Source organism: Canis lupus, chromosome 16 (assembly GCF_048164855.1).
Source record: "Canis lupus baileyi chromosome 16, mCanLup2.hap1, whole genome shotgun sequence".
Taxonomy (NCBI): domain Eukaryota; kingdom Metazoa; phylum Chordata; class Mammalia; order Carnivora; family Canidae; genus Canis; species Canis lupus.
This window is the reverse complement of record NC_132853.1, coordinates 55,831,253-55,853,659: the sequence shown is the minus strand read 5'-3', so window position 1 is coordinate 55,853,659 and position 22,407 is coordinate 55,831,253. Positions and strand designations below refer to the sequence as shown.

The window sequence follows — 22,407 nt, the reverse complement described above, 5'->3', positions numbered from 1 at the left end:
TCTCCCTCTGCCTGTGTCTCTGCCTCACTTTCTCTGTGTCTGTCATGAATAAATGAGTAAAATCTTAAAAAAACAAAAACAAAAAAAACCTTTGTGATATAAAATTTTTCCCATCTATTTTCCTAACCCTTTCGATATTTGGCTTTATTCAAATAGAATATAAAATCGCATCTGTACTTTGCACAAAATTATATGTTTATTGTGTTTTGTCATTGCTCAAGGAGAGTATTTCCTTACCGTAGAACTGAGCTCCACCTGGGCTGTGGTGTTTTGGGGGCGTATTTCTCAATTACTCTGTCATGTGCTCTTGCAGTTTCTGTCATTTGAACTCCTGACCGAGTTGGTGCACAGAGCCACCAAGTATGATGCCCGTGACTTCTCAGTGCACTTCGTGTGTGGCGGCCTGTCTGCCAGCGCAGCCACCCTCGCTGTGCATCCTGTGGACGTGCTGCGTACTCGCTTTGCAGCTCAGGGTGAGCCCAAGGTGAGTAGCTGTGCCAGAGAGGGGGTGCCCGAATAACAGAAGGTGTTCCAGGAGCTAGGACTCTTTTCTTTAGAGGGAACAAAGTGGGAGAGCCTGGGGGCTTTGCCTCCCCTCTGCTGGTCCATCTGTAAAACCTATAAATGTGCTGAGCACCATGCAAGGTGTTCACAGCCTCATGAGGGAGCCAGAACCTATAGGTGGGAAACAGAACAAATAATGAACAGCAGGCTGGATGGTAGAGGCATCTGGGAGAATGAAACTTGAGATCATATTTGAGTTATAAGCAGAGTGTTTTTGTTTTCCACAAAGAATGGATAGAGGAAATGGGATAATTGAGTCAGATTCCAGGAAGAATTTACTGAATGAAAGGGAGGGATTAAATCCTGAAATAGACCTCCCCACCATAATCTATGTTTCCTGGACATATATAAGAATAGCATTGTGTGTATGTGCGTACACATGTGTGTGCTCACCCAATAAAGAATAATTTTTCTGTTTCCTTTCTGCTTTAGGGTATTTTTTTTGGGAAGCATTTGATGTGTTTTAGAGTAACTATGGTTTCAGTTCAGTTCTGTTGCCTGGGGTGGAGATCCTGGGTTGGTGGAGCCCTTTTGTTGATGACTTTCTTGGTTTAGAAGGGCAAAGTGCCCTGGAACCAGTCTACAAGCAAAGGAATGGGACATGAGAGCTACATCCTTCTGTATGGCACTTAAGTGGGAAATACAGCTTTCTTCTGGTGGAGAAATGAGATGAGGGCCCTAAGCACTGAGCAGAGAGATGGGGAGAGGGAAAGAGTGTTTGCAGTTGGAGAAGACATAGCCCTCAGCAACGTGGTGGCTGCTGGGATGAAAAAAAAAAGATGAGTGGTGGTGCTTCATTGGCTTTTCCATTCTGGGATGCTGGTGTCCTTTTCCATGCCTTCCCAATCTTTAGTAAAAAAAAAAAAAAAATCTATGAGAAAGTACACCTAAATAATAGAGCCTTGTATATCCTAAGTACACCTTGTGTATCCATAAGTACACCTAATAGAGCATTGTATATCAATTATACTTCAATAATAATCTTGAAAAAGAGGTCTGTGGGAAGAAAAATGTTTAAGAGAAAAGAGAATAAAGAAGGAAAAAAAAAAGAAAAGAGAATAACATCTCTCTGGCTTAGATGATTGAGATAGAGATTCTAGATTCTGGAATGATCAGGAAATTGTATTGTGTGCCAAAGTGAGTAGTTTAAAAGCTGTAGACCCTCTTCCTTACATAGATCAGTAGTAGCCATGCTGTAAATCCTCAGCTTTTTTTTTTTTTTTTTTTTTTTTTTAAGATTTTATTTATTTCTTCATGAGAGACACACACAGAGAGGCAGAGACACAGGCAGAGAAAGAATCAGGCTCCATGCAGGGAGCCCGATGTGGGACTCCATCCCAGGTCTCCAGGATCATGCCCTGAAGGCAGCGTTAAATCGCTGAGCCACCTGGGCTGCCCTAAATCCTCACCTTTTAAATGTTTCTTAATCAGGGGTACCTCGGTGGCTCAGTTGGTTGAGCATCCGATTCTTGGTTTAGGCTCAAGTCATGATGTCAGGGTCATGACATCAAGTCTTGCCTTAGGGTTCCTTGCTCAGCATGGAGTCTGTTTGAGATTCTCTCTCTCCTTTTCCCTTTGCCCCTCCCCTGCTCATGTTTGCTCTCACTCTTTCTAAATAAATGAAGTCTTTAAAATGTTTCTTCATCAGTGATCTGTAAGATGTATAAAGGTTAAAAAGACTGGTGGTTCTGCATGAATTACAACAAAGAAACAGCCACCCCCTGATTCCAGTCCCCAGAGGTAACCACTTGTGGCTCTTCCATTATGTACTAACTAATTCTTAGTAACATGTTTATACTACTAGTTCTCTCTCTTTTTCTTTCTAGTTTTTAAATTATAGACATTAGCTATAGATGGCTACTGTGGAAGATGAGCTTTTACCTCTTTTACCATCACCCTTGCATGCTTGTGCTTTCTCTGATTTCAGTATAACTGATTTATAGATTTTGGCTAAATCAGTACTGAGTGTGCTGTTATGATTATGTAAATGTTACTGCTAAGCATTGAAATACATTATAATTACATTTTCTTGTGTATCTTTGTCTTGCCTGAAGTTAGTGATTGCCTTGTATTTTGTTTAGCTTCCTGCATGCTTATCACAAAGTACCCTCAAACAGTCTTAATAGGGTCAGCCTGTGGTCATTAGTCACCCATTATTATGGAGACCCTCCTGGAGCTTTCTGACAGCCTTCACCCTCTGGCTTCATTATGGACTCTTTGCTCCAGGACTATTATCAGCTGTTCTGTTAGGAATTTTCTTGTTGGGTCCCATGTCTTCTCTTTCTTGACTAATCCCTCATTTTGGTAAAGATATACTGGAGATAGAGCTTCTTTAGGGAAGGCTTGATAGAAAATGCCTTTATTTGACCCTACTTACACTTGACTTACAATTTGGGTGTAGAATTCTAGGTAGCTCTCAGTGTTGCCGTAGAGAAGTCCAGAACCACTCCGATTAATGATCCTTTATATGAAACTATCGTCCTTCCTGCCTTGGGAACTTCTAGGATCCCTTCTTGATTTCTGGCATTCTAGAAATTTACCAGTAATATGCACTGGTCCATGTCTCTTTCATTCATTGTGATGGGCACTTCCTGGACTCTTAGATCTAGACATTCCTGTTCTCATGCCTAGAAAATGGTCAAGAATGATTATTCACAATTGCTACTTTGTTTTTTTTTTTTTTTTCTTTTTTTTCTTTTTCTTTGTGGAATTCATGTCAGTTGGACATCCTGGGTTGATCCTCTGATTGACTTCTCTTTGCTCTACTATTGTTCAGCTGCCTCTCTGTCCTACTTTCTGGGAGGTTTCCTTGCCTTTATCATTTGGGGCCCTCTATTGAATTTAAAAAATGCTTGTAACATTAGTATGTTAGTTCCTAAGAGCACTTTTTTGGTTTGCTTTCGTTTGTTGAAGCATTACTTACATGGTAAAATTCACTCTTTTTAGTGTACAGCTTTCTCTCTCTCTCTCTCTCTCTTTTTTTTTTTTTTTTTTTGTAAGATTTTATGTATTTGAAGGACAGAGTACGAGCAGACCTTGCTGACCTTGGAGCCCGACATAGGGCTCAGTCTCAGGGCCCTGAGATCATGACCTAAGCCCAAATCAGACACTTCACCACCAAATCAGACACTTCAGCCACCCAGGTGCTCCTCTGACTTTTGATGAATGCATACGGTCCCATAACCACTACTATAGTCAAGACATAAAGCAAAAATTCTATCACCTCCAAAATGTCTTGCCTCTCTATAGTTAGTTCCTCTTTATTGACAGCCTCAGTTAACCACTGGTCTGTCTTCTGTCTAAAGTTGTGTGTTTTTCCGAATGTCACATACAGGGAATCACGTCTTGCATAGGTGTTTGAGTAGGTGCCCTTCACTTGGTGTCTCTAGTTGAGATTCATCCATGTTGCTATGTGAGTGGCTGGTTCTTTTTCCTTGCTGCATAGTATTCTATCCTGTGGCCCCCACCATGGTTTATTAGTTGGAAGAGATCAGGGTGGTTCAGTTTTTTTGGTGGTTATAAATAAAACCACTATGAACATTCACCTACAAATGATTGTGTGAACATTTTGTTTCTCTTGGGTGAATACCCAGGGGTGGGATTGTTGAGTTGTATGGTGAAAAAGTTTAGTTTTATGAGGAAAAGCCAGCCCAGTTGCTACTTGGCTATGCCATTTTGCAAACCCACCAACAGTTCCAATGGCACCTATCCTCACCAATACTTAGTATTATCTGTTTTTTATTTTTATTTTGTTCTTATTTATTTACTTGAGAGAGAGAACAAATGAGTGTGCCTGAGCAGGGGGACGGGCAGAAAGAAAGAATCTCATGCAGACTCCCTGCTGAGTGTGGGGCTCAGTCTCACGACCCTTAAGTCTTGCCCTGAGCTGAAACCAAGGGTCAGCACCTAACCAACCCAGGCCCTCCTGTTTATTTTATTTGAAATTTTAGCCACTCTACTAGGTGTGAATAGTGGTATCTCATTGTGGTTTTACCACAGAGTTGTTAAAAAAAAAACCAAAACAAAACAAAAACCTTATTATCTTTTTTTTGAAAATAGAGGTGTTTGGGACACCTGGGTGGCTCAGTGGTTGAGCGTCTGCCTTTGGCTCAGGGTGTGATCCCAGAGTCCCAGGGTCGAATCCCACATCAGGCTTCCTGCATGGAGCCTGCTTCTCCCTCTGCCTGTGTCTCTGCCTCTCTCTCTCTCTCTGTCTCATGAATAAATCAATAGAATCTTAAAAATAATTGTTTTTTAAGATTTATTTATTCATGATAAATCACTTTAATTTTTTTTTAAGATTTTATTTATCTATTTGACAGAAAGCACCAGCAGGGGGAGCAGCAGAGGGAAGTGGGAGCCTGATGTGGGGCTCGATAGACGCCCCCACCTTTTATCACGGAGGTGTTGCCTTCTCTGTGGCCTCAGCGAATATTGGTTCTAATTTTGTGGTTGGTCTCAGTTTCCTTTGGTTTTCTTCTTCCGTCTATACTGTCTCTTCCCTCCAGATGATTCCTCTGCCCTTCCGCCCCACATGGATCATTTTTGGTCTCCGGGGGTTTTGTGGTTTCTGTTTGTTTTTTAAGTAAATCTCTGCCCCCACCGTGGGGCTCAGACTGGTGATCCTGAGATCAACAAGAGTCACACACACCACTGAGCCAGTGGGTGCCCCTGGGCTCTGTTCTTAGCAGGGCTGTCCTCAGCTGTCTAGTGGCCCTGGGCTGCCAGCCTGGTGTTGCAGGGGACCTGGAGAAGTGCAGTGGGACGTGGTCCTGTGGCAGGCTTGTTGCTCGATGGTCTTCCTCTGAGTCTGGGCGCTCTCATGGAGGTCACCAGGGTGAAATCCTTCGGTGTGGCTGCCTGCACCTGGGAGCTGAGAGGAGAGGAGAGAGCCAGTGCCCCTCCATTAACACCCCAAGTAGCTCCATCAGCTGCCCTGTTGGTGAGGTGCCTCCCTGTGTCCACAGCTGCTCTGGTCCCCTGCAGAGAATAGAAGGGTACTCAGAAAAATCAATGCCCTGTGGTCTTCCCGCCTGGAGATCACCTGTTGACAGCTTACAAAAGGTTAAATATATGCACATGGCAAAAACCCTAAATAGCCTAAAATAATGAGTAAATATCTCGCTTCCCCTGCCTGGCCTTCCCTTCGTGGAGGTAATGCTCACCCTTCCTCATTTCTCGAGTATCCTTGGGTGGGGGGGGTGATCCCTGCTTAGTTTCCTCCTCCACAAACACTAAACCCACTGCTCAGCCTCTCACTGTGCTCATCACTATATATTTGGGGGATTATTCTCTTTCAGTCGTGTTAAGTGGCGTGATCCTGTTTCAGCAGCTGCACCGTGTTCTTGTGAACGGGTGTGCCATCATGATGGGGTGTCACCAGTCACCCAAGGGCAGACATTGCGTCTTTGCTGTTCTGCGGGGAGCTGTGGCAGCTGTCCTTGGGCATAAACTGGTGTGCGCTTGTGTGGACATCTTAGTCTTGTCAATAGCTGGAAAGGGAGTTGCTGGAAAACCCCACCCTTGGGGCTTTTGTCCAGCATTTTCTTTGTCCCCTGGGCAGGAGAAGTAATGCTCCTGGTAGCTGGGATTTTAGCCAAGGGGAGGTGCACATTGATGGGTTGTGTCCTAGAGCCAAACCACCACCATGCACTCACTCGAGCTGCATGCCTGCCATCCAGGTGTATAAAACCCTTCGAGAAGCTGTGGTGACCATGTATAGGACCGAAGGCCCCTTGGTTTTCTACAAAGGCTTGAACCCCACCTTGATCGCCATCTTCCCTTATGCCGGATTCCAGTTCTCCTTCTACAGCGCCTTGAAGCACGTGCATGAATGGGTCATTCCCACCGAGGGAGCAAACAGTGGTGAGACAGCCCTCAAACGAGGAGAATCTGGGTCTCCCCTGCCCCCACCCCAACGCCATAGCATCTCTTTCTGAACCATGTAGGGGCTGAGGTCTTCCTGTCAGGGGCTAGGGCCCTGTTCTCCAAACCCTGCTCTGTAGTACAGCCAACCAAACAAATTAAGCCAGCCGCCTGCAGACACTTTCGGCTCTTGCCACCCCAGCAGTGGCACCATCAACGTTTATTCCTGACTACGGTCAGGGTTTTCATTTTTGTCAGAGGGCCCACTTACAGACTGCCTGGTTTGGGTTGTGTGTTTTGGGGGACTGAGGGGGCGGCTGGGCCTCCTGGCCCCTCCCAGGCCTTGCACCAAGTCACACCATGGAGCCTGCAAGCCCCTACTTCCACTCCCGTTTGTCATCCATGCCCAGAGTGGCTCTGTGTGGCTCCCCTCGGAGATTCAGGATACCAGTGGATCTTAGTTTTATGGTGGAGGCTTAGAGCTCTTGACTTTGAACTTATCTTTCCCGATTGCCCTTCTCTCATTTTCCCTCTCAATCCCACTTTGGTTCAGAGAACCTCAAAAACCTGCTCTGTGGCAGTGGAGCTGGAGTCATCAGCAAGACCCTCACGTACCCCCTGGACCTCTTCAAGAAACGGCTGCAGGTTGGAGGGTTTGAGCGGGCCCGAGCCACCTTCGGCCAGGTGAGCCATCCGCCTGCAGAGAGCTCTGAGCCCTGCCTCTCACCTGCCTACTGGGCAGCATTATCCCCCACATCCCGTCCCTGGGGGTCCCCAGACACATGGGAACACCACACACAAAGCCCTGTGCAGTTGGGCACTGTGGGATGATCCAGGTGAAGGAGGGTTCAGTGTTTGCTCTTAAAAAGTGTTCAGTTCAGGGCACCTGGGTGTTCAGTCGGTTAAGCATTCAACTCGATCTCAGCTCAGGTCTTGATCTCAGGGTTGTGAGTTCAAGCCCTGTGTTGGGCTCTGTGTTGGGCTCCACCCTGGGCATGGAGCCTACTTCAATTAAAAAAAAAAAAAAAGTGTTCAGTTTGGGACAAAGAATATCTTCACATAAGAAAGGTCCCTGGGGCTCCTGGGTGGCTCAGTTGGTTGAGTGACGCCTGGTTTTGGGTTGAGTCATATCGGGGTCATGGGTCGAGCCCCATGTTAGGCTTCATGCTTGGCGTGGAGAGTCTGCTTGTCCCCTCGCTCTGTTTCTCCCCTGCTCTCATGCTCTTTTTCAATTACCAATAATCGCGCCTCGGATAAACCTCATTGGCTACGATACTGCCACTGCGCAAAGCTCTCGTGCTCTTTTTCAAATAAATAAAACCTAAAGAAAAGAAAAAGGTCCAAAATACTACAGAACACAGAGACTCCCATTGATGCATGGGGTTTTTTGCTTTATTTTGTAGGGGTTTCTGGAGAGGGGTGGATTAAATCTGAGTAAATTACATTATAAAGGCACTAAAAGGGTTTGTCACTTACAGAAGCCCCAGTTTAGGTGGTTTTGTGATGTTACTAATAGTCATTCTTTAGTCAGTTTGGATTTTGCAAACCGAATTTTCACCTGCTCTTTTGGGGCGCCATCCAGTGGTGGGCTGGGGTGTAGCAAGGGTGAGTAACTGCAGGGCTTTCCTTCTAGAAGCTGGGAACCTGGGAAGTCTGGAAGCTGCAGGCCTGATACATACATGACAGGAGAGGAGTGGCGTGGAATGGGAGACGGGAGGGAGGGAGCACCCCGTATTTGGGGAAGAGAGGAATTGAGTTCCTTGTAATATATCTTTGTAGGAAGTTCAGAGAAGTCCCGTAGATAAAAACTAAGACTCACAGGTAGCCCCCCTGCACCACCCACCCAGCCTCCCTGCACCACCCACCCAGAGAACACACAGAACCTTTGGCTGTAGTTTTGTTTCTTTGCATAAACATACACGGGTACTTTGTATCAAATACAGGGTGTATACAAGGTTGTATGCCCTCCTTTTTCCATTTATGAACTTGTCCTGCAGGAATGGTTCAAATTTGCATAGGGAGATTCAGTGAGAGGCCAGGACAGAGGAGAGAGGCCTTGGTCCTAACAGACTGCGTGGCGGGTTTGGTGGGAGGACTGGTGGGGAATGAGGGCAGATTAGGGAGGGAAGTTGAGGCCAAATGGAGCAATGCCCTGAACACCAGGCTACAGAGCTTGGATTTTATTTTATTTTAAAGTCTACATCCAGCATGGGATTTGAACTCCTAACCCTGAGATCAAGAGTCCCATACTCTGGGACTGAGCCAGCCAGGTGCCACTTGATTTGTTATAATGTTATTGTCATCATGGGGGTTAGTGGAGATTTGAAGGTAGCGAGGTTTGAGGGGAGTTGAGATTTGGGGATGTGAGTCTGGCAGCAGCATGTGGCTAACTGAGGACAGACTGGGGCCCAAAGCCAACAGGAGTCCGATCCAGATCTACTGCCCAAGGGGGGACCAGGTGGGATAGGGGAAAGAGTCCTTTTTTAAAAGATTTTTTATTTCAGGGCACCTGGGTGGCTCAGTGGTTGAGCATCTGCCTTCGTCACAGGTCATGATCTCGGGGTCCTGGGATCGAGTCCCAAACTGGGCTCCCTGCAGGGAGCCTGTTTTTCTCTCTCTGCCTGTGTCTCTGCGTCTCTCTGTGTGTCTCTCATGAATAAATAAATAAAATCTTTTAAAAAATTATTTGAGAGAGGAGGAGCAGAGGGAAGGGCAGGGGGAGAAGCAGACACCCTGCTGAGCAGGGAGCCCGATGCGGGGCTCGAACCCAGGACTCTGGGGTCATGACCTGAGCCAAAGGCAGACGCTTCACCAAGCCCCCCAGGTGCCCCAGAAAAAGGTCCTCAGGAGGCCCAGTCAGTAGGAGCTCTGTCCAGTGCTGATTTCCAGGCACCTCACCTGTTAAGTCTGAATTACCAGGCCAGGGATCCCTGGGTGGCGCAGCGGTTTAGCGCCTGCCTTTGGCCCAGGGCACGATCCTGGAGACCCAGGATCGAATCCCACGTCGGGCTCCCTGCATGGAGCCTGCTTCTCCCTCTGCCTATGTCTCTGCCCCCCGCCCCCTGACTATCATAAATAAATTAAAAAAAAAAAAAAAAAAGACTTATGAATTACCAGGCCACCTGGAAGAGAAAGGAAAGGTTAACTCCTCTGGCCTTTCAGCATTCATGGCTTTGTCCGGCAGGTGTTCATCGGGAGCTGTGACGTGCCAGGTGTGGGGCTGACCGAAGAGCCAGCGTGTGTGTGTGTGTGTGTGTGTGTGTGTGTGTGTGTGTCTGCGTCTGCTAATCACCTCTTCTGTCCTCTTCCCTGGCAGGTCCGCAGCTATAAGGGCCTCCTGGACTGTGCCCGGCAGGTGCTGAGGGAGGAAGGCCCTAGGGGCTTCTTCAAGGGCCTGTCCCCCAGCCTGCTGAAGGCCGCTCTCGCTACCGGCTTCGTGTTCTTCTGGTATGAGCTCTTCTGTAACCTCTTCCACCACATGAAGAAGGCGGACAGCTAGCCCCGGGGCAGGCAGGGCTGCCTCCAGAAGGAAGGCAGACTTAGAGCTGCTGCCCGCACCCGCTCCCCTCTCCCGGCGCCTGCTCTGCCGTCACTAGAAGGGCAAGGGCTTTCTCGGGGAGAATGCGGGACTCGATCTGTGGGGACGCAGCCACGCCAGTCAGAGGGCGCTGGAGCTGGTTTCTCTGTGAGGCTTGTGCTTGAAGTAGAGGCAGCAGCTGCCACCCTGCACTTCTTAGCCCCTCTGCCCAGACATCTGTCCGGGCTCTGGGGACTTCAGCTGGAGCCTGAGGGTTGGGGTTGGGCCCTTGGCGTGGCCCCGGTCCTCACGTGCGCTCATGGCCCCACCAGCTAATTTAACACACCCGAAGCTACAAGCACCTTCCTTATCTCACTCCATCTTCCCTTCTGCACCACATCCCTCCTCACAAAGTATGCAGGAAGGAACCCTTGCCTTCCTCAGATTCCATTTTTCTAAGCACTTGTATCCCTCACACAGCTTTGCTTCTGGCTCTGGGAGGAAGAACTGGTCACTTGATGCCCAGATCATCCTGTCTATGAAGTCTGGCTCAGGCTGTTCTCCCTCCCCTGGGTGGATGGAGCATAGCTGAGGGCCTCTGGGGAAAACATCCTGGCGGCTGGCAGGAAGTGGGCTGTGCTCATGGGCAGGACCTGTGGGTAAAGGGGGTGGTCTTTTTCACTCCTCTCCCCAGAGTAGGGGCGGGAGCCTTACAGCTGGGTCAGCTGGCATCAGCTGCCCACCCAGGGTCCCCCCTCCTGGGCTCAGCATGGTGCTATGTGTGTCCTCTGTCACCCCAGAGGGGCCCCAGCTCTGAAGCAGCCTTGTGAAGGCGGTGGTAGAAGGAAAGGCCTGGGCAACCAGCCTGCTGAGGGTGGTTGGTGCCAGGAGTGGGGGTTGTCAGCACGGGAACTCACGACAGCTACTCATCTGGGCACAGAGGAGAAACTGCAGTGAGGCGGTGGGGGAGACAGATGTACAGAACACAACCACCACCCTTTCCACCCACTCCGCACCCCCTGGGGAAGCCTGGCCTGCTGGCTTGCTCTACCAGGGGAGCCAGGATGGAGGAGCGCCAGAGCCCCCTGCAGGACTTCACCCTCCCCTCCGTGTGGGAGCAGGCCTGTGTGATGTCATAGCCTCTGGCCTGGGGCTTTATGACATATCTGAGACCCTGAATCCTGAAGCTTCCCTGCTCCTGGCTGCTGATTATGAAGGTCCAGGCTGTGGGTAGGGGGTGCTCCAACACCCACAGGGTTTGGGGCTGCAGGAAAGCAGCTACCAGAATGTATTAAGAAATTCCACTTTGGTGGAATGAAGTAAACTTTATTCTCTGCATGTGCTCGTGTCCACCTCAAGCAGCCCTTTTAACCGCCGTGGACAGGTCTGTGTGATGGGAAGAGGCACTGCTCCTCCAGCCCCTTCTGGTTGCCCTCGTCACCCAGGGCTGACCTCAGGGATGGCCCTCAGCTGCTGGGCCCGCGCCTCTTCCCCAGCCCCAGGCGCAACCGAGCCAGGGCCTGTCCAACTTCACGGTCACTCCCAGCACCTCCCGGCTGGCAGGCTGGCGGGGTGGGATCCTACTTGGGGGCTGGTCCGTTATGTTTTTTTTTTATTTTTATTTTTATTTTTTATTTTTATTTACTCATGAAAGAGGCAGAGAGAGAAGCAGGCGCCACGCAGGGAGCCCAATTCGGGACCCGATCCCAGGACCCTAAGATCATACCCTGGGCTGAAGGCAGGCGCCCAACCGCTGAGCCACCCGGGCGGCCCTGGTCCGCTGATTTTCAACCTGAGCAGTACGGTTTGTACTTGGAGGAGAGGGTGGGGGGACGATCCAGCCCTTAGGGGTCCCATTGCCTTCTCTCGCGCGGAAGGTGGAAGTGACGGGCCAGCCCTCCTTGTCCTCCCGCCGCCCCGCCCAGTCTCTTTCCATCCTGTTCTAACCTGAGCCCCGGGCGTGGGAGGGGGCCCCGCCGCCGGCGACCGAGGGCTTCCTCTGGGCGGAGGAGCGGGTCCGGCGCGGCGCGGCCGACTCGAGTGAGGACTCGCTGCGGGCGGCGTCGCGGGCCTTCCCGGCGCCCCCCGGACCTCGGGAGCACGCGCGGGGAGGACAGCGTCGCCGGGACTCCGGCAGGGGGCGCTGGCGGGGCGGCCCCGCCCTCCGCGCTGGCCCCGCCCCGCGCTGGCCCCGCCCCGCGCCGCGCTCGGAAATGACCTAAGCGGCGGCGAGGCCCGACCGGCCGCCCCAGCCCTGCAGCGCGGCGGACCGGGGGCGCGCACCATGCCCGTCGAGCGGCCTCTGGGCCCGCGGGCGCGGCGCCGGCCCGGCAGGTGGGTCCCGGCGCTCGCACGGCCTCGCCCGCCCGCGGGACCCCGGACGGCTGCGCTGCGCCACCCGGAAGGGGGTTCCGGGCTTGGGGAAGCCGCCCGGCTTTGGAGATGCCCGAGGTCGTCCTTGGACTCGGGGGGAGGCACCGCGTCCGGAGAGGGGACTCCAACGGGGACTGCCGGAGACGCGTCACCGGCTCCCCTCGTCTTTAGGAGGAAGGCTCCAGGATGGAGCTCCCGAGTGTGGAGTCCTGAGTGGGCAGGGTCGGGTTTCTGCCGCTCGGGAGGCCAGTTTACCCGGTCTGTCCCGGGGAGAAGTTGGCCCGGACCGGAGCGGATCAGCCCCGCACCCGCCCGCACAGGCCAGGCCGAGGGCTGCCGGCCGGGTTTGGGACTGAGGATTCTGACTACAGCCCAGGGATGAGTCGGGGCGGGGCGAGTGGAACCCTGCTGGGATGGACGTGTCCCGAGCCCTCGGCCCTGTCACTCTCTGGAAGTCGCGCTGGGCGAGCAGCTTCCAGGCGGGCTTCCGGAAAGGCAGGGAGCCGTCTGATATGCCCCCTACCAACACCCCCAGCGCAGTGCACCTCCCCCCAGCCTGGGTATCAAGAATAACTCTACCTCCTATGGAAATTGAAGGGTAGGCACGTCCACCTTCACCTCTTGTGTAACCCCAGAAGCTACAGGAGTTCTAAACAGCAGCAGGTGCCTGGCTGGTGCCCAGTCTCCACCAGAAGTCAAGCTTCCTGGGCCCTCAGCCAACCACCCAAGGCAATGGACTGGCCGGGAGCACCTGTCCCGAGCGCTGGCCAGCCCTGGCTAGCCCTGGCCGGGGCCTGCAAGGTAGAAACCAGGCCCTGCGCTGCACACCTGAGGCCTCTCCCTTCCCCTCTCCTTCCCAGGTGCTGTCATTAGTCCCTCCTCTGTAAAGAGCTGTGGGGGCTGGATGGTCATGGGGGAGCCTGGTAGAGAGGAGTATAAAATCCAGTCTTTTGATGCAGAGACTCAGCAGCTGCTGAAGACAGCACTCAAAGGTGAGCATGGGAGCCCTCCTGAGCTGTAGGGATGGGGCCAGTGGGATGGGCCTGGAGGTCTGAGCCTGGGAACATCCAACCCTTTGCTTTCTGAGAACAGGAGTCAGCAAAGTCACTCTTGGACGGCAGGACAAGCTACACTGAGGCCAGTAATTGAAAGAATGAATCATAGAGTCGCCTCTAGGGCAGCAAAGCCATTTTTTAAGGTTTAAGGACCCATGAAAGGGGGATGGAGCACAGAGAACGGAGTTCTTGTCTCCTAAGCGCTTACATTGGACCTGGCTTCCAAGTTGCCACAGCAGGTGGCCTTGAATGTGCAGAGCTGGCTGACTCGGGACAGAGGATGGAGCACTCTGCTTGGCAGAGGAGAGGCAGTAATTGTCCTGGACCAGTGCCTTCTGCAGCACTCAGAACAGAAGTTTGACTCAGCTAACAATTAGTAATGCCCATCACATGCCAAGCTAAGCCTGCTGGGGAGGCCCTGCCTGGCCCGCTCTTGTTAGGGGTTCATGTGTGTGTGTTGTAAGAACACTTTCTTCTGTGAAATTGCTGTCAAACACATCGTTATTCTGTGCTCCTTCCGCAATCTTAGTGCCAGGGAATGTGTGCCCTAAGAAAACTAGCGTTCTGTGATTAGTCTCCAACAGCGGCATAACCCAGCCACCAGCTGCTCCTGTGTGGTTACTTCTCCTGGTGTTTTCTGGTCTCTTTAAATGTAAGCATATCATGGGGGGTGGCTCCTTTGAAAACATCTCAAACTAGAAGCACGTGGAGACAAATGTAGTAATTCAGCAGCAACTCTAGACTTCCCACCTATCTCTGCCCTAGAGCCAGGTGCTGTGGACTTGGAAAAGGTGGCCAACGTGATCGTGGACCATTCTCTGCAGGACTGCGTGTTCAGCAAAGAAGCAGGACGCATGTGCTATGCCATTATTCAGGTGGGCTGGGACTGCAGAAACGCAGAGACGTTTTGGGAAAGGCTGAAGCAGAGGGCAGGTCTGGCTGCTGGCAGGACAGGAGCAAACGGCTTCCCTGAGAGGTGGAGTCAGACAAGAGGGTCCTCAGCCACTGAAGCTGGGAGGGGGGCCCACCATGGCACCGCCTCCGGCTCACCCTCCTTTCCCTGGCTCACAGGCTGAGAGCAAGCAAGCAGGCCAGAGTGTCTTCCGACGGGGACTCCTCAACCGGCTGCAGCAGGAGTACCAGGCTCGGGAGCAGCTGCGAGCCCGGTCCCTGCAGGGCTGGGTCTGCTATGTCACCTTTATCTGCAACATCTTTGACTACCTGAGGGTGAGGCCCTGGTAGCCACCCTGTGCAGCAGAGACAGCCTATCTCCTTCAGCCACTAAGCCAGGGCTCTGCACACCCCCTGCTCTCCCCCTACAGGTGAACAACATGCCCATGATGGCCCTGGTGAACCCTGTGTACGACTGCCTCTTCCGGCTGGCCCAGCCCGACAGTCTGAGCAAGGAGGAGGAGGTGGGTGATCCGGGTTGACAGCTGTGGAGGGGCAAGCCCTGGCTCGGCTCAGAATACCAGCCCACTGTCTGTGGAGGCATCCGAGAGCACCAACTTCCTAAGGCAGGAGCCTGGTGGGGATATTCAAGGCCTGTCTCAGTTCCAGGACAAGCTGCCAGACCTGGAATTTATCCAGAACAGAGAGCAGGCCAAACCTTCAGGCTCAGACGCTTTCTTCCCAGTAGGAAAGCCATCCTGTGATCGGAATCCAGCTGTGGATACAGATGGCCCAGAAAGGCAGTCTGGCAGGGCCGGGGAGGGGCAGAAAGCCTGGGTTAAGTGGCAGCTTAGAGACAGGCCTGGCATCCAGTCCAGCCCAGGAGAGCTCACGGGAGTCCTGAACTTGTCTCCATTAATGGAAGATGTGGCTAACACCCACCAGGTGGTGTGAGCATGACCAGGGAAGGCGTAGGGGGCCTGCGCGCAGCAGCTGTGATGGGCTAGCACCACCCTGGGGATCACATCTCCCGCCCCCTGCAGGTGGACTGCCTGGTGCTGCAGCTGCACCGGGTAGGGGAGCAGCTGGAGAAGATGAACCGACAGCGCATGGATGAGCTCTTTGTCCTGATCCGGGACGGCTTCCTGCTCCCCAGCGGCCTCAGCTCCCTGGCCCAGCTGCTGCTGCTTGAAATCATCGAATTTCGGGCAGCTGGCTGGAAGACGACCCCGGCTGCCCACAAGTATTACTACAGTGAGGTCTCCGACTAGGCCTCCAGCTCAGGCTGCCTCACCAGCAGCACAGGCCTCTCACCTACCCAACTCCCTGACTCTCCCAAAGACTGTCCCTTGCAGACCTTCAGTGGCTCCTGAGAAGTTCCTCACTTACATGGTGGTCCTGCCCTGAGCACCTTCTCTCCTGGATTCAGGGACTGGGGAAGACACCACACAGACCTGCCCTCACCGTCCCATCAACCTCTACCCCATCACCTCCAGCCTGGGCCATGCAGAGAAAGGCAGCTTCTAACACCCACTGCACTGTGTAACCACCAGTGCAAGAGCCAGCTTGGTGCCTCAGCTTCCCCATTTGTAAAATGGGTACCCAGAGCTACTGGTGGGATATTTTGGGATATTGAGGGGCAGAGCACAAGTCACCCCAGAAGCTGCTTTTTATACATTTTGTACAAGGACCACTTTGGAAACGAATGTATTTCCAGTCAATTTTAGTAAATGGCAGTTTCCATATCACATGCTACACCAGTTCAGGGCGAGAATTTTCTAATAAATCGTTTCTAATATTAAAACTGCTTCCTTTCCTATCATTCCAAGTTCTACCCTGAATTGAGAGAGAAGCTGGATAGGCCCTAAGTTCCTGGGGGAAATCCAGATTGATGTCTCCTCTTTGTGAGGAGATAGAGCAGGAAAGGCACGTCCAGCCCCCCAAACAAAGGACTAACAGGCATAAATACATTATTCCACCCTTAGGCTGGCCTGCCCTTAAAAAGGAACTACTTAGCCAGCAGGTGATTTTCACTGGGATAGTGGCTCCCATTATTTCTTGCAGTGGAGCACCTCTACCACCAGCGGTAGTGAGCCAGGGCACGGTTGGCCTCAGCCATCTTGTGCATGTCATGCTTCTTCTTGATCACAGGGCCCTGGTTGTGAAAAGCCTCCAGCAGCTCGTGTGACAACTTCTCTGGCATCAGCATCCGCCGGTGCTTCTTCTCCCTGCACTCCTTAATCATCCACTTCATGGCCAAGAAGCGACGACGCCGATCAGCAAGTGGCACAGGGACCTGGACAAGACGTGGGCAAGTTAGTCCAACAATTTGTCAGGGCTGCAGCCTCCCTCCTCCTTGAGCTCTAAGGAGTAGCCACAGGTTCCCTCTGAGCTAGCACTGACAATGCTCCTGAGGAGAGGGGCTTGGCTTCTCCTTTGTGAGTCCCCCTCACTCCCGGCAGATCTCAGTGCAACAGACATAGAGGCATTCATTGCACAGATGCTCATTAAGCAAAGACCTTGCTCACCTCTAAATGAAAGCTCACCTAGGTTGATATGAACATCAACTGGGAAAAGCCCCATCAAACTGGGGTGACTTAGCCAACTCAGATCAGGGGTGCCTAAAAACAAGACGCTCTTGTCAGTAAGTGTTTGCTAGACCACTACTATATGCCAGCTACCATGCCAGACCCTAGGGACACAGATGTTAATGAGGGTCTCCACGCTACATTAAAAAAGCAGATTAGAACACCCACTTGTAACACTGACACAGAAGTAAAAGCTGTGATAGAGCCTCATTCAATCTAAGAAATGGTGTCAAAACATGAGTCATGGGTCAAGCTCTAGACGTGGGTGTATAAAGACAAGTTCTACACATAGTCCTTCAGAAGAAGCTGACAATTTACAACACAGCACAGTGGACAGAACCGGGGTGGGGGGGTGGGGGCATCCAGAAAAGGTAATCTGGATACTTCTTTGCTCTCTTTTCTATCCTCTGCCTGTTGAGTTCTACACTAGGACTCAGGTGAGCAGACTGTGACAGAACCTGGTCCCTATAAAATTCAATCTTGACCCAACTCTGGGCCCTCCCACTCCCAAGCATTCCCCAGCCCACCCCTACCATCTTGTCTCATGGGTGGGCAGCCCTGCTTCCAGCCCTGACTGCTCACCTGATAAAAATGGCCCCCTCTGAGGATGGGTACCAGCCCTATCACGGGTTCACAGTTTTGCAGTGCTTGGTGGAAGATGACATAGGGGTTGCGTTCGATGGTGGCCTGTTCCTCTGCAGAAGCAGCATGGTACTTCTCAAACTGCTTCCTTTTCACAGCTTCAAGAGTCTGCAGAGAGAAATATTGGAAGATGCTGCCCCAGACTCCCTGAAAGGTTTATCCAGCTGAGCTAGTACCTTGCCTTCTACTCCTATCATCCTGTTCTTCTACAAGAGTGAGGCTCCTCTCTCAGCACTTCTAAGGCAGAGTTTTTTGTTTTTGTTTTTTTTTTAAGATTTTTATTTATTTATTCATAGAGACAGAGAGAGAGAGAGGCAGAGACACAGGCAGAGGGAGAAGCAGGCTCCATGCAGGGAGCCTGACGTGGGACTCGATCCAGGGTCTCCAGGATCACACCCCGGGCTTCAGGCGGCACCGGGGCTGCCCCTAAGGCAAAGTTCTTAAGTGCCTCCCTCTTTCCTGGAAGAGGACGAGAGCAGTAGGCTGAGATTTGTGTTTGGGGGAGTGAATGGTGGTTCCTGACTCCTGAAGGACTTCACTGAAGCCACCACCTCCACACATACATACATACATACATACATACATACTAGGGTCTTTTTCTTTTTTTTTTTTTTTAAGTAGGCTCCACACCCAGCATGAAGCCTCATGCGGGACTCAAACTCACGACTCTGAGATCAAAACCTGGGCTGAGATCCAAAGTCAGATGCTTAACCAACTGTGCCACCTGGGCACCCCATACAGGGACGGTAATTCTAATGGCAGATACGTGAAGTTTTTTTTTTTTTTTCCAAAATTTCATTTATTCATGAGAGACACAGAAAGAGAGGCAGAGACACAGGCCGAGGGAGAAGCAGGCTCCCTGTGGAGATCCTGATACGGACTCGATCCCAGGACCATGACCTGAGCCAAAGACAGACACTCAACCTCTGAGCCACCCAAGTGCCCCTGAACCTGTTCTTTTTTATGCTAAGCTGAAAGAGCCGAGTACAAAGCTATAAGCATGGAGACCGGAGAGACGTGCTGTTTACCTGCATCATGAGGGATCTGGCCAGTACTTTGTTTCCTCCTTTCATCATCATGTTGGTGAATTTACTTCAAGAAGAAAAACAAAATGTTTAGGTTTCCCAGGCTGTATCACAGAATCCTTACTGCAGGCCCTCCCTGGTATAGTCCTAGTCCGAGGAACAAAAGTGTTTGCTTCCATCTAACCTGATCACGGGGTCTTCAAACACAGAGCTTGTTTTCGCTGCTGGAGCAGCTTTGATAAGCTGAGTCTTCCTGAGTTCCTGTTCATACTTCTCTTCCTCCGTCAACTCTGCCAACGGCTTACGGTAATACTCCTTGTCAATCCGTGGATCCTTGTATTCGGGACCATAGCGGCTCCACCTCACCTGGGTTAGCCTGAGGAGGAAGAGGAAAAGGTCGCCAAAAGGTGACTCCACACGCGGAAAGACTTGACTTAACAATGGGCGTGTTTGCCAACCCGCCGACGAGGGAGAGAGGCAGAGACCGCTAGGCAAACCTGAACGTAACCATTCTGGCTCTTGTCCTAAGAGGTGGGTGGGCCTCTCCCCCAAAACACCGGGAAAGCCGCCTCGTCAAGTTCCCACGGTCAGGCGAGGTTCCTGAACCTCAGGACAGGCGCCCCGCCTAAGCATCTCCGCCTCCCCCGGCCCCACCCGCAGCTCTGAACTCTTTAGTAAGACCGCGCTTTCAGCTTCGACTCAGAACACTGTCGGGCGCGGGACAGTCCCTAAGCCCCGTCGGGCGGGGGACAGACAATCTTTGGCCCAAAGTCACGCAGCCAATTCAGAGGTTTGGGCCGAGGTATCCTAGCCCCCGAGCTCTCTGCAGGCTCCCGCGGGCCTGCCCGTGGCCCTTTCCTTCCCTGCAGGTCTCTCCGTGAAGTCCCAGGTGGCACCCCAGCTTCCTGCCGTCCTCTCACCCTGGTAGCCGCCGGACACCACTCCGCAGGCTCAGCGCCAGGATCGGCCACCCTCCCGCAGCCTTCACCGCGGGGGCCGCCATCTTGGCTGGCCACGAGGACCCCGCGTAGGCTGCCCCTGGCGTGCCTGAGCGAGTAGACGGGAGACGGGGAAAAGGCTCCGCAGGGTCCTGAACCTGTACGTCACTCCATTAATCCGAGCGTTGAGAGTCTCTCACTCCGAGGTCCACAGGCAAGAGCCAGAAGGAAACATTCGACGTCTCCTTATCCGCCGCAGCCCGACGTGACCCTCTGCAGCGGGGCTCTCTCCTCTCAGGCCCCCATGCAGGCCCCGCCCCGGCTCGACGCTTGCAGGCTCTCGCGAGGTTTGAGGCCGCTGGGCCGGCCCGGGCGGCTGCAATATGGCGGAGGCGGAAGGGGAGAGCCTGGAGTCCTGGCTGAGTGAGTAGCCGCGGCCGCTTCTGCCTGCCCTCGAGCCCCCTCTCCGCCCCACTCCGCCCCCCTCCGCTCCCAGGGGTGTGCGGCCGCGTCGCCTGGCAGCTCGCGCCTGGGCTCGCCCTTGCCGCGAGCATTCCGCGATCACGCCCCTTCCCCAGCAGGGCTCCCCGGCCCCCGCCCGGCGCCTCCTCCCGCTCCTGCGCGCGGCGGCGTCTGCTCGGGTCCGCTCCCGGCCCCGCGGGCTCCGGGGACGCGGCAGCCCAGTGCTTCCGGCTGACATGCAGCGGCGACCTGGGGAGGTCGTGGTGGGGCCGCGCGCCGCGGGGACTCCGGGCCCCCTGTGCCTCCGTGGAGGGGAACTCCGGGAGCGGTGGGTGCCGCCGAGCGTACGCGCACAAGCTTCAGGGCTGTGACCGTGTGTTTGAGAAGTGGCTTCCTCGCCCGGGCAGAATGTTTGAAGTGAGAAGAATCTAAAAAGGCATGACAGAGGTCTGCCCTATTCCTGCAATGCCCAGAGGGCTTGGTGGTGTCCGTGTTGGGGGGACACACACTTGAACGTCTTAACGAGCCATTCGTAGGTAGCCTGCTTTGAGCAAAGCTGCGGAGCGCAGCCTAGTGCGGTAGTTAGAGCGGCGGCCCCTTGCTCTAATTGCTAGTTCATACTGCTCCTGAGGAAATATGGGTTAACCTTGTTAGCAGGTAGTACTCTGCCGAAGGGTTAATAAGTTAATTTTCCTATGGGCTTAGAAGAGGCCCCTGGAGACCTCTTTAAGTGAAGACAGAAAATTGTACAGAGTGATGAGACAGGATGCCCAGAGATTGCTTTGTGCAGGATCTGTTTACTAGAGCCTCCAAGCTGTTGGAGGTGATGGCTGTTTATGCCAATAGCCTGGCTTTTCTTTTCTTTTCTTTTCTTTTCTTTTCTTTTCTTTTCTTTTCTTTTCTTTCTTTCTGACTTTATTTATTCATGAGAGGCATAGGGAGAAGCAGGCTCCACACGGGGAGCCTGATGTGGGACTCGATTCTGGGACCTCCAGGATCATGTCCTGGGCCAAAGGCAGGTGCTCAACCGCTGAGCCACCCAGGGATCCCTAGCCTGATCTTACTTAATAAGAAACCCCCTGCAAGTGATTGAACCTAGGTTACATTTGCAAAATCTGCAGTTGCCGGCAGGTCGCAAAGTCTTCTGTATATGGAACTGATCTCTGAGGAGCTCAGACTGCTCCAAAGGCATTCATTTAATTCATCAAGTACCCTGGCGAACCAGGTACTACTATCACAATTTCACAAAAAGAGGACACTCTGGGGGATCCCTGGGTGGCTCGGTGGTTTGGCACCTGCCTTTGGCCCAGGGCACGATCCTGGAGTCCCAGGATCAAGTTCTGCGTCAGGCTCCCGGCATGGAGCCTGCTTCTCCCTCTGCCTGTGTCTCTGACTCTCTCTATCATGAATAAATAAATAAATCTTAAAAAAAAAAAAAAAAAAGGACACTCTGGACTCTAATCAAACCACTTGCCCAGACCCATCCAACCAGTTATAACTACACTGGAATTGATTCACAGATATTAATGAGGACAATGGAATAATTTGACCTATGCTGAGTTTAATAGTTTCTCGGCTTACAGTTATATTTTGAAATAGAGGGACAGACCTGTTTTTGAGGGAGAGTGGAGATGGTGAGTGAGGGAATGGGATGATATCTGTAGACAGTAGAGCTGAGACTAGCCTTTGATCTTTCCCATTAGTGAGAATGACATTAGCACTGTTAAGATTCTTTCCTTTTTTTTTTTCCAAGATTCTTTCCATTTTAATCTGTTGTTCACCTTCACAGTTCTTAATGACTTACGTTGTGAACTTTATCAATTGAATGGACCAGTGTTTGTGGTTTAGCTCTATTTTCGTCTAGAGCCTTGTCACTCCATAGTTTGCCAGAATCATAAAGGCCTCTGCTGGCCGGGTGACTAAAGTGTCTCTCCCCTTCCCCTCCATCCACTCTGCGTTCTCCCAGAAGAGCACTTCTGCACACCTACTGCCGCCTCTTTGTGGCTCCATGGTAGTCTTGCTTTGCTCAGTCAGCTGTTCTTGTCCCACCAGCACACAGTGCTCTCCCTCCTTGGAAGCCCTGTTCCCCTTTGCTCAACTAAATGCTTTAAAACCCATCTCAGGTTCTCCTTGCCCATGGACTCTTGATTCAGCCTTCCCTGAAGTCCTATCATTGTCTTAATCAGTCTATAACAAATACCTGCTATATGAGGTATTATGAAAATTAAGTTCAAGCTGTCTTTGTCTTCAGTTTGATAAAGGTGATGCTGGAGTGGATAAAGCATTCTTTTTTTTTTTTTTTTTTTAAGATTTTATTCATTTATTCATGAGAGACAGAGAGAGAGAGGCAGAGACACAGGCAAAGGGAGAAGTAGACTCCCCACAGGGAGCCTGATATGGGACTGGATCCTGGGACCAGGATCACTCCCTGAGCCAAAGGCATACGCTCAACCGCTGAGCCACCCAGGCATCCCTGGATAAAGCATT

General features: G+C 52.0%; 4 protein-coding genes, 1 long non-coding RNA gene and 1 pseudogene across 15 annotated transcripts in view; 3 read left to right on the top strand and 3 right to left on the bottom strand.

Annotated features, from left to right (window-relative positions):
- Positions 1-11,738, top strand: part of SLC25A19 (solute carrier family 25 member 19) — an 18,366-nt gene extending 6,628 nt beyond the window's left edge. For 6 of the 7 annotated variants that reach the window (XM_072781526.1, XM_072781525.1, XM_072781527.1 and 3 more), the window contains 4 exons: positions 314-484; positions 6,246-6,429; positions 6,983-7,113; positions 9,746-11,284. In XM_072781526.1, the coding sequence (XP_072637627.1) occupies positions 314-484; positions 6,246-6,429; positions 6,983-7,113; positions 9,746-9,928 (669 nt within the window). In that variant the 3' untranslated portion in view covers positions 9,929-11,284. Of the gene's footprint in view, positions 1-313; positions 485-6,245; positions 6,430-6,982; positions 7,114-9,745; positions 11,285-11,600 lie in introns of those variants that run through there. The other variant, XM_072781528.1, reaches the window with a different exon arrangement.
- Positions 4,812-10,051, bottom strand: LOC140607134 (uncharacterized). Its single transcript, XR_012009278.1, has 2 exons — positions 9,544-10,051; positions 4,812-5,544 (listed from the first exon to the last, which is right to left on the bottom strand). It is a non-coding gene; the product is annotated as an uncharacterized lncRNA (long non-coding RNA).
- LOC140607699 (U4 spliceosomal RNA) lies at positions 7,652-7,722 on the bottom strand (annotated as a pseudogene).
- MIF4GD (MIF4G domain containing) lies at positions 11,613-16,564 on the top strand. Of its 3 annotated transcripts, none has more exons than XM_072781532.1 (6): positions 11,613-11,745; positions 13,180-13,311; positions 14,140-14,249; positions 14,446-14,601; positions 14,697-14,789; positions 15,309-16,564. In XM_072781532.1, exons 2-6 carry the CDS (start codon positions 13,224-13,226, stop codon positions 15,534-15,536), a joined length of 675 nt encoding a protein of 224 aa, XP_072637633.1. In that variant the 5' UTR covers positions 11,613-11,745; positions 13,180-13,223; the 3' UTR covers positions 15,537-16,564. The 3 variants fall into 3 exon arrangements, with proteins under 3 accessions (XP_072637633.1, XP_072637632.1, XP_072637634.1); XM_072781531.1 differs by having other exon boundaries at positions 11,618-11,750; XM_072781533.1 differs by lacking the exon at positions 11,613-11,745 and adding an exon at positions 12,152-12,280.
- On the bottom strand, positions 15,972-19,902 carry MRPS7 (mitochondrial ribosomal protein S7). The gene is made up of 5 exons (XM_072781530.1): positions 19,441-19,902; positions 18,705-18,896; positions 18,524-18,587; positions 17,436-17,603; positions 15,972-16,561 (listed from the first exon to the last, which is right to left on the bottom strand). The coding sequence occupies exons 1-5, from the start codon at positions 19,521-19,523 to the stop codon at positions 16,340-16,342; spliced, it is 729 nt and encodes a 242-aa protein (XP_072637631.1). The 5' UTR covers positions 19,524-19,902; the 3' UTR covers positions 15,972-16,339.
- The window catches only part of GGA3 (golgi associated, gamma adaptin ear containing, ARF binding protein 3), a 16,326-nt gene continuing 12,927 nt past the window's right edge, over positions 19,009-22,407 (top strand). The window contains exon 1 of one of the 3 annotated variants that reach the window (XR_012009275.1): positions 19,009-19,881. Coding sequence is in view for 1 of the 3 variants with exons in the window: in XM_072781513.1 (XP_072637614.1) it covers positions 19,842-19,881 (40 nt within the window). In the remaining 2 variants the exon portion in view is untranslated. The remainder of the gene's footprint in view (positions 19,882-22,407) is intronic. The other 2 variants (XM_072781513.1, XM_072781514.1) reach the window with 2 other exon arrangements.